We start from the raw sequence: 10,972 nt of genomic DNA, 5'->3' as shown, positions 1-10,972 counted from the left end.
AAAGGCATCTGCACTCGACATTTCAAATATTTTTTAAATTCATTGTGTCATTTTCTGTAGCGTGTTTTGCTGTTTGCTCTTGGGAATTGTAATCAATTGATTGATGATAAGGTAATTTACTTAGCCAAATAAGGCTGAGTGATACATTCAAGTTGCCGAAGAAAGACCCGTTGAACCCTCCCACCACAACCCCCCACCCACTTGGAGTGATCCGCTTACGCTCGTTATGACTTTGGATCACAATCGTTACAAATTCTAAAGGGACAAATGTAAATTGTACCCTGACAAATTCCCACACAGACAATATTTAAATGTATGAGATTCTTGCTTTACAAGAGGGAGAAATATGAAATATTCCATTCTGCATATGCTTGTTGAACACATGGAATAACGTGGTATCATAGACTCCCCCTTACCAACACCACTGTTTGCGGCAGGTGCATTTGCGAAGGGCTGAAATTAAATGGGTAGTTGAAGGATGAAGATGTTGTAACCATGGCAAGTAATAGTTCTTATTGTTTATGTCATGGCAACGTTAAGTCAATTCAGTCTTTAAACAATTAGTCATTCGTTAATCAATTCTCAGTTCACCAACATGAACTCTACAATTAATTAAGTTGCATACATTGACTATTATGTTTAATGCCCGGATGCGTACTGAACAACGATGTTCTAGGTGGATCAGAAGAAGACGACCAATGAGCTCGGGTACTCTGCGCATGGTAAGAGACAGACCAACTCAGCGCCCTCTGTTTAAACCATGCACAGAGCCGTGAAGGCAACACGGACGCAGAATGCTTGGAGTGATATTTTCCTACAATAATATATCGTCAAAATAATTATTTTATAACATAGTGTCGAAATAACTACAAGTGTATGGATGACAAGAAGAACTGGTTTTAAGAAAACTATAATAAACACAGATTTTTATAACAGACGTTTTATTGAAGGTTAGGAAGTGACCTGTCCAAGACAAACTTAACGTCACAACTACATGAGTGGACATCGACGACCTTGATTAATGATATAATTTTATGAGGAAATAATTTAAAAAACCTACAAAATGAAAAGCTTTCTGACAACAATGTTGCTTGTGGAGCTGATGACAGTGCGTGGTCAAGTCACGGGGACATGCAGTCGAGGGGTTAACACCCCCGGGATCCTGGCTGGCAGTAGACTCGTGGGGTCAGTCTACCTCGTGCTTCAGACCCTCACCCTACAGGACTGTGTGACGTCATGTTTGCAGCAGTCTCGCTGCGTCAGCTTGAACTTCAAGGCGGGACAATGCGAGCTCAACTACGACAACTCGACAACGGCTCCTTCTGGAATGATGTCTGCCTCTGGTTGGAACCATGCAAGCGCGTCACATATGCCATCGGTAAGTAATAATTATTATAAATATTATAAAAATAATGAATATAACATGTGTTCTTAAAACTGACCCGTGATAGGTACGGCTCCAACTGTGTGTCAATGTAGGACGCCGATTAGCGAAGTCACCTGCACCTTTTTTATACTCTACCAAATCTGTATGTTGGAGGTATACGTCACAACAATCAAATGGTCACAACATCCTACCGGGTACCCATTCACTACCTGGTGATCAGGCACATGTCGATCGTAATCACTAGATATTCATTACGTGACAGATACCACATGCCACCAGTGTGGTATAGATCCAACTTGCACCAGTATGGTACAGGTCCACATGCCACCAGTAGGGTACAGATCCACATGTCACCATTGTGGTATAGATCCAGCTTGCACAAGTATGGTACAGATCCACATGCCACCAGTATCGTACAGATCCACATGCCACCAGTATCGTACAGATACACATGCCACCAGTATCGTACAGATCCACATGCTACCAGTATGCTACAGATCCATGTGTCGCCAGTATGTTACAGATCCACATGTCACCAGTAGGGTACAGATCCACATGTCACCATTGTGGTATAGATCCAGCTTGCACAAGTATGGTACAGATCCACATGCCACCAGTATGGTACAGATCCACATGCCACCAGTATCGTACAGATCCACATGTCACCAGTATCGTACAGATCCACATGCCACCAGTATGCTACAGATCCATGTGTCACCAGTATGCTACAGATCCACATGTCACCAGTATGCTACAGATCCACATGTCACCATTATGGTACAGATCCAAATGTCACCAGTATGGTACAGATCCACATGTCACCAGTATGGTACAGGTCCACATGCCACCAGTATCGTACAGATCCACATGTCACCAGTAGGGTACAGATCCACATGCCACAAGTATCGTACATATCCACATGTCACCAGTATGCTACAGATCCATGTTTCACCAGTATGGTACAGATCCACATGTCACCAGTAGGGTGAAGATCCACATGTCACCAGCATCGTACAGATCCACATGTCACCAGTATGCTACAGATCCACATGTCACCAGTATAGTACAGACCCGCATGTCACCAGTAGGGTACAGATCCACATGCCACCGGTATCGTACCAATTCACATGCCACCAGTATGGTACAGATACGCATACCACCAGTATGGTACAGATCCACATGCCACCATTATGGTACAGATCCACATGTCACCATTATAGTACAGATCCGCATGCTACTAGTATACTACAGATCCACATGCCACCAGTATAGTACAGATCCACATGCCACCAGTATGGTACATATCCACATACCACCAGTATGGTACAGATCCACATGCCACCAGTATGGTATAGATTCATATGCCACCAGTATAGTACAGATCCACATACCACCAGTATAGTACAGATCCACATGTCATCAGTATGGTACAGATCCATGTGTTATCAGTATGGTACAGATCCACATGCCACCAGTAGGATAAAGATCCACATACCATCAGCATGGTACAGATCCACATGTCATAAGTATGGTACAGATCCATGTGTCATCAGTATGGTACAGATCCACATGTCACCAGTATGGTATAGATTCACATGCTACCAGTATGGTACATATCCACATACCAGCAGTATGGTACAGATACACATGCCACCAGTATAGTACAGATCCACATGCCACCAGTATGGTACAGATCCACATGCCACCAGTATGGTACAGATCCACATGCCACCAGTATGGTACAGATCCACATGCCACCAGTATGGTACAGATCCACATGCCACCAGTATGGTAAAGATCCACATGCCAGATGCCACATGCCTTTCATTCAGCATCAGACCGCCTCCGTGGTCTTGTGGTAGAGCGTCCGCCCGGAGAGCAGAACGTCCGGGGTTCGATCCCAGGCCGCGTTATAACAAAGGACGTTAAAAGATGGTACTTGTTGTAACCCTGTCTGGCGCTCGGCAGTAAAGGGCTAAAACAAGGACTGGTCGGCTCGGAGTCAGTATACTGTGTTTGAGTGGGGTATTCGTGTTAAACTGCGGCATGATATCAAAGTGTGCTAGCACTATAAATCGGCATCAGTCCGGACTAGTACAAGCAGCCAAACACACACGAGCATGCACGTCGCTATATAAATGCAATAATCTTGGACGCGACGTTAAACCCCATTTCACTTCACCTCACCTCACCTCACCTCAGCATCAAATACTGTCTGCAATCAGGAGAACTCCCATTGAAACTAAGAAGAGAACAGGAAATATTATCGTGGGGGCGAACATCAATTTCTTTGGTGAAAAAGATACGCCAATACAAAAATACCCGAGATGAGGCCCTAGCTCGGAAAAAAATCGCTCACTAAAGCTATCTGGGATATTATTATGTGAACTCATCCTAAGTCACAATTATGATGACATTCAACCACCAGAAAGTCAATACAAAGGATTTTACCCTCCCATAGTTGACACTGCTTTAACGTCAGAAGTCACTAAAATCAACAACCCCCACTACGATCAGTAGCTATTGCTACAATTCAAACTACCTGGGACAGCTGGGCCCATATTGACACTGATAGACCCAAGAATCTTTTCCACACCAGTGCTGGTTACGGGATCCATATCCGCAGCTCCAAATCCCAAGCACATTATATTCTCCTGCATGGTGGTCAAATATTCACTGCTGAATTGGAGGCAATTCATCATGCACTCAAAACTCATACCGGGACTTCCGGAAGGCAGTCATCCTATCAGACTCGCTATGTGCACTTCAAGCCATCAACGGCAGAAACTAAAATTCGAGACAAAACACTGTCAATAATATTCTATACGAATATACAAAATTATAGGTCAGCGTCTCAAATATGGAAATGAGAATGCAGACCCTCTGGCGAAGCTAGCTCTAGACAAAATGGAATTCCCTAAAATAAAAAGCAAAATCAAAGCCTCCATTGCCCAAAGATCGGTAGATGACTACACAAAATTCAACCCAAGGTCCACCAAAAGCCAAACTCAAATGAAAGGAAAGTTGAAGTCGCCACCTGACGCCTAACACTCAGTAACAAAAGCACAATGACAAGGTATACCCAACTTGCAATCAACCTGAATCCATTGCTCACTTGTTACTGTGTCAAGAGCCCAAGCCCGGGCTCGGTTAAAACAGGAATTGCAGTGAGATTCCCTATCTGTCGTAGATCTCCGAAAGCTACGAGATGCAATAGCGAAGGCCAAACTATCTCTATTTCTGACAGCTACTCGAACGTATATAAACAGAGCAGCCAAAAATGAAATCATATCAATATACGCAAATATAAATCTTATCCATACATAAACAGAAATATTACCAATACTAAAACTAACAATAGGCATGTGTACCCTACTCACACACATGAGTCCCAAAGAGGGAAAGGCCAGCCGAAAATGCTAAGGCAGGAAGCACCAACAAATAATAGACAACCTTGAGTAGGCAAATTTTCAGAAAATGTTAATGGTGGAGGCATTTCATGTTTACGGCTGGCAAACAACTATTCTAGACGTACTGATATGTTCTCAATTGATTTAGGGGGTTTGCCCGGCTGTATCTTCAACGGTTAACCCACACATTTGATAAAATCAAAATGGCCGCCACCGAAACTTTAAACAAATATTTTTGTCATATCTTTGGTACTAAACATGGTGGGACCACAAATAAAACATTTCTCTGTATGGTTTCATGTACAAGGAATCCATTGAAACCACACGTTATCGCTCAATATGTCAAGAAATCAAGATGGCCTCCATATTAGGGCAAATTCAATTACTGACTGCTTCCGATGCAAACGGCGTCTTATTTACATGAGTGACTCAACTTTACTATTATGGTTGTAATGTGGAAGAAACGAACTGTAAATGATACAGCTATAGTTAAATATAGTTGTCTTGTCACTGATCAAAGTAGAATAGGTTTGTTTGTTTGTTTGTTGTTTAACGCCGCACTCAGCAATATTCCAGCTATATAACGGCTGTCTGTAAATAATCGAGTCTGGACATGACAATCCAGTAATTGGGATCGATGACATGCACCCGATCCCGTTAGTCGCATTTTACGACAAGCAGAGTCGCCTTTTACGGCAAACATGGGATGCTGAAGACCTATCCTACCCCGGAATCTTCACGGGTCACGTAGAATAGGAATGAGCTGCATAGTGAAAGCGAAACCTCATCTCTATAGCATTTCTCATATTGAATATCAATCCATGCATGATGCATATATAATATTGCAGAAATATCAAACTTCTATCTTTTATTTTTAATTGTTGTAATTTTTCATAACTAACTGTGTGTGGAGGACCACTTGGTGACATAGTTTATGTACCATCAGGTAGAATGTTCCTGCATTCTTCTGCATGCTTCAGAGTTTACTCAGGCATCCCTTGGAGCATCCACATGATATGATCTCTGAGTATGCTTTTGGGATGGGCGGTAGAGTGAGAAGTCGTGGTACCAGCTGCCCATCTTTGCGATGCCAAACCATATCTGTTACCATGGGATGCAGTCCTTGCATTGGTCAAACAGACCACTTAAGTTCCATGAACTTCGGATATAGACTCTCGTCAACTGAGTCTTCTTTGTCATCATCATCAGCACTGTTCACTCTGTCCTCTAACAGTCGTTGTTCGCCCAATGGCAGGTCAAGAAACATGTGAAAATTTAGGATTTCGTCAAATTCAAAAGGAGATAATGGATGATGAAACATGATCCCGAGTCAAAACGTCAGTCCATGGAATGGCACCACTCCTCTTCTCCGGCACCAAAGGAAGTCAAGTTTTCAAGATCAGCGAAGAAAGTTATGGCCACTGTATACTGGGATGCAAAGGGTGGGATCCTTGTTGATTACTTAGACAGGCAAAAGACGATAACCGGTACCTACTATGCTGATTGGCTTCATCACCTAAGAGATTCTATCAAAGAAAAGGGGCGGGGAATATTGACTGCTGGAGTTCGTGACAATGCCTCTTTTCACACACCTCAACTTGCAAAGGCTGCTGGGCGACAATGTGGGTTCCAAGAGCTTCTTCCCCCTCCATACTCGCCAGACGTGGCACCAAGTGATTTCCACCTGTTTCCTAAACTGAAAGAACACCTTCGTTGAAAGCGCTATGACGACCTCAAAGCTTCCGCGAATGGGTATTTCAGGGTCGCTTAAGAAAACTTCTTCTTGACTGGAATTAAAAAGCTTCACTGTCGATGTGAGAAGTGTATTGAAAAGAATGGAGATTATGTTGACAAATAAAATTAAAAACACTTTCACAAAATTGGTTTGTTTGTTAAGCTTAGAACATTTTGACCAGCCCTCGAATATATACTCTTCAAAAAAAGAAACTTGACACTGACTTTCAAAATGTAATATAATGCGATTGTTTTAAAATAGGACACAAAAACCATAATTGAAACACTGTTTGAAGATCAATGTACACAATGTTCAAAACATTAATCGTGTCACCTAGACAGACACACGTACACGATAAAGTTGATGTCACAGGGGTACAGAAAATGTCAGTATCGGTTGTGCGCACCACGTGCATCAATCACCGCTTGACACCGACGACCCTTAGATGCAATCAAGTTGTCAATAACATGCTGTTGGATGTGCTGCCATTCATGCTGAAATGCATCAAGAAGCGCCGGAAGTGTTTGGGGCGGTGGATTCCTTCTGCGAACGCGTCGATCCAACTCGTCCCACAGATGCTCAATCGGGGACAAATCCGGTGACCAGGCTGGCCAAGGCAATGTCTGGATGTTGTTGTGCTGTAAGAAGTCCTGACAAACACGTGCAATATGCGGTCGAGCGTTGTCCTGCTGGAACTGTCCGCCATGAACGTTGACGTGAGGAAGAACGTAAGGCCGTAGGATCAAGTCTCTGTAACGCACACCTGTCAATGCACCTGCCACATGCACGAGAGGCGTCCTACCACCGTGAATTCCGGCCCATATCACGGCACTCCCGCCGCCAAATGGGACAACCTGCTGCACACAGTTGGGGGCGTAACGTTCACCCCGACGTCTGTAGACACGTGCGCGCCCATCAGCACGTGTGAGTAGGAAACGGGACTCGTCAGTAAACAGTACATTTCTCCACCTTGCACGTGCCCATCTAACCCTCTGTTGGCACTAAAGCAGACGGTCCGCCAGATGACGTGGGGTCAATACGTGACGTCGAACAGGTCAACGGGCAAAAGGTCCAGCATCCCTCAGTCTGTTACGTACCGTTTGATCTGATATTCTCCGTACCCCAGGGATATGTGTGGTTGTAGACGTGGCTGTGATAGTGCGGTCTCGGAGGTGTCGCAGCCGGATGTATTGATCTTGTGCTTTGGTTGTCCCCCTTGGTCTTCCTGACCTTGGTCTGTCGTCAACTCTGTTGGTGTTGTTGTATCGGGTCCACAGTGCGGAGATTGTCTGTCTGGATACGCCATAGTGCCTGGCCACTTCTTGCTGAGTTGCTCCAGCTTGTAATCTCCCAATGGCGTTGTTCCGTTGAGCTGCATTCAGTCTTGGCATTCTGTCAACGCCTCTACTGCCGTTATAAGGACTGTATGAACAGCCGTTGATGTGGGTTTTTATACCCATTCAGCAGGGGGGCCTGCATGCCTGAATGCAGGATCCTGTGCTGCACGTTTTTTACAGGCGGTTGCGTTTGAATGAAGCTGTAAAATTGATCCCCAAACGCTACGTTTATGTGCTTTGCACGTGTTTTCGCGAATTATAGACACATCATCTTTCTGTTTGACTTATTTGGTTCTCATTTAATGTAATTATTTTAGATATTTGGCAAAAAGTGGTTTTACATCTATGTCAAGTTTCTTTTTTTGAAAAGTATATAATGTATCTAACTTAAAAGTTAAAGAAAAGATTTGATTTCAAACAACAGCCCCTAAACTAAAACAATCACGGTATCAAAAAGCTAATGGAATTTGATCTTCTTTTCAGCGACTTGCCGGAATTTGTGGCCCCAGGCCGTGTAGTGTGAACGAAACGTGTAGAGACAGGGGCGGGAGCTATGAATGTGAACAAGGTAACCTGTCCTCCTGTTTAAACAGATCATGACAACATGCCCACGATCAATCACGCATATAGCTAACCGTCAATAACATGTCCACATTCATCACGCATATAACATGCTATCTCTAACATGTCAACATTCATACGAATATATAAGAAAATTTGAAAAGTCACATTAGCGCTGCGCTTTGAATATCGGACCAACAGTCGGTCACTCGCACTGCCGGGGTCCTGTGTGTGCAATCAAAATGGTTCAGCTTCCTTGATCTATGAGCTGAATTTATATCATGTCCGTACCATTTTGTAAGAGGGAAATCAGAGTGTTCGCCAAAGACATTCATGTTTACTGTACCACCCTTTACTGAAGACGTGAAAATCAACAAGCTCAAGTCTGCTTGCATGTCAGTGACAGCTTCCAACGAAGGGCAAGGTCACCACCGGAATAAGAAAAGACAACCGTGATCTACTCAGCGTTTTACACTAGAGATAGGGAATGTTATTGTTCACCTTTGGGATATTTTGGGCCATATAATCAGAAATCAGGCACACTTCTACGGAGTTTTCGAATGATTTGTATCGGAAATGTTCCCTTTGAGTGATCTGGTTGTGCAGTCGTGAACAAACGACTCCCGAAACAGTGCCACAAAATACGCTTCGAAGAGGACACTGATGGCACAACCGGATCATCCAAAGTAAGTCTAGATATCTGTCCAGATAGTTTAAACTGACTTCTTTTCACCACGCTTATCCTGTTACGTTAAATCACATTGGCAGTTGCGAAAGTAGTCGGGTGCGTCACGCCCTTTGGGACCCTCGATCTATTGAATGGTAGTCGTATATTGTAAACTGATATAGCTCGATTATAAATGTCTGTTGAAGCTCAATGCATAACTTACATAGGATGCAAACCGAATTTGATGCGTGTGACAATCTTGTTTAGTTTAATAAAGTGTTTGTTAATATCCCTCGCTCACATGAGATTGCTTCAGTTCTGCCTTGTAGTCGCAAAAATGAATGACGTCTCATGATTTTTTTATGAATGAAAAAAGTAGTCCCGGTGTGACAGAGGTCACGGTTATCCAATCAGCACGAATAAAACAAGGTCAACCTTGTACGACACACGTGTGACGTACGGATTTAGTATCTTACCACCTGTATCTTCACCACGTGGTGATAAATAACATGCTATCACTGACATGTCCACATTCATCACGTATATAACATGTTTTCATGGCCACATTCACCACGTGCAGAAACTGGTTTGCACAAACTTTTAATATAGCCTTTCATCACTATAATGGCCACATTCAACACGTATTAAACATGCTCTTACGAACATGTCCACATTCATCACGTGCAGAAACTGGATTGCACAAACTGCTAATATGCCTTTCATCACTGTAATGGCCACATTCAACACGTATTAAACCGAAGCTGGTTTGCACACACTGCTAATATAGCCTTTCATCACTATAATGGCCACATTCAACACGTATTAAACATGCTACTACGTACATGTCCACATTCATTAGGTGATTTCAGTAACTGGTTTGAACACATTGCTAAATATAGCCTTTCATCACTATAATGGCCACATTCAACACGTATTAAACATGCTACTACGTACATGTCCACATTCATCAGGTGCTTTCAGTAACTGGTTTGAACACATTGCTAATATAGCCTTTCATCACTATAATGGCCACATTCAACACGTATTAAACATGCTACTACGTACATGTCCACATTCATCAGGTGCTTTCAGTAACTGGTTTGAACACATTGCTAAATACAGCTGCTCGCCGTCACCTTACTGCCTTTACCCGGATCGTAACCGCGTGATCAAAACTAAATGATGATGTTTATCGCTAGCAAAATGATGATGATGATGATGATGATGATGATGATGATGATGGAGATTTTACAAGCGCTTTCGCTGACCCAATTTTATGAGCATCATAAGACATATTTTACGATTTAAGGAAGGCGTCGATGACATGATGATGAACTGCCTCCGTTCTTTTTTGCAGAGGAGTTATGCATCACGAATTCGACACTCTATCTCGGAACCCTGAACATTACAAACACCGGGCGGACATGTCAGAGGTGGGACACTGACATCCCACACAATCGTCTGTATTTCCCCCGGGGAATGTCAGCCGAGGACCCCTCCCTAGTTGACGAGAGCAACTACTGTCGGATAACAGGCAATCCAGTGCCGTGGTGTTATACGGTGGACCCCAGCGTACGTTGGGAAGAATGTAGCGTCCCTTACTGTTGAGTAAGTCAGGGAGTATGGTTTTAAGCCGCTTTTAGCAATATTCCAGCAACATCAAGGCGGCGAACACCAGAAATGAGCTTCACTCATTGTACCCATGTGGGGAATCGAACTCGGGTCTTCAGCCTGACGAACGATCCCCTAACAGTGTCGAATGTTGTTGATGATCCCCTAACAGTGTCGAATGTTGTTGATGATCCCTTAACAGTGTCGAATGTTTTGAGTGTTCCCCTAACAGTGTCAAATGTTGTTCGTGATCTAACAGTGTCG

At 43.4% G+C, this 10,972-nt stretch overlaps 1 protein-coding gene across 1 annotated transcript; it reads left to right on the top strand.

Moving 5' to 3' along the window:
• The first annotated feature begins 1,063 nt into the window (after positions 1-1,063).
• On the top strand, positions 1,064-10,705 carry LOC139446078 (uncharacterized). The gene is made up of 3 exons (XM_071227353.1): positions 1,064-1,378; positions 8,353-8,437; positions 10,455-10,705. Exons 1-3 carry the CDS (start codon positions 1,064-1,066, stop codon positions 10,703-10,705), a joined length of 651 nt encoding a protein of 216 aa, XP_071083454.1.
• Positions 10,706-10,972: the final 267 nt, after the last annotated feature.

This window comes from Haliotis cracherodii, unplaced genomic scaffold (genome assembly GCF_022045235.1).
Source record: "Haliotis cracherodii isolate W230 unplaced genomic scaffold, xgHalCrac1.p SCAF_6, whole genome shotgun sequence".
In the NCBI taxonomy this organism is placed as follows: Eukaryota; Metazoa; Mollusca; class Gastropoda; order Lepetellida; family Haliotidae; genus Haliotis; species Haliotis cracherodii.
This window is presented reverse-complemented; position numbering and strand designations above follow the sequence as displayed.

Excerpts from the sequence above, each read along its gene's own strand:
- LOC139446078 (XM_071227353.1), top strand. The coding sequence starts at position 1,064 with ATGAAAAGCTTTCTGACAACAATGTTGCTTGTGGAGCTGATGACAGTG. Across the intron at positions 1,379-8,352 it reads GCGCGTCACATATGCCATCG|CGACTTGCCGGAATTTGTGG; the intron begins GTAAGTAATAAT and ends TCTTCTTTTCAG. Across the intron at positions 8,438-10,454 it reads GAGCTATGAATGTGAACAAG|AGGAGTTATGCATCACGAAT; the intron begins GTAACCTGTCCT and ends TCTTTTTTGCAG.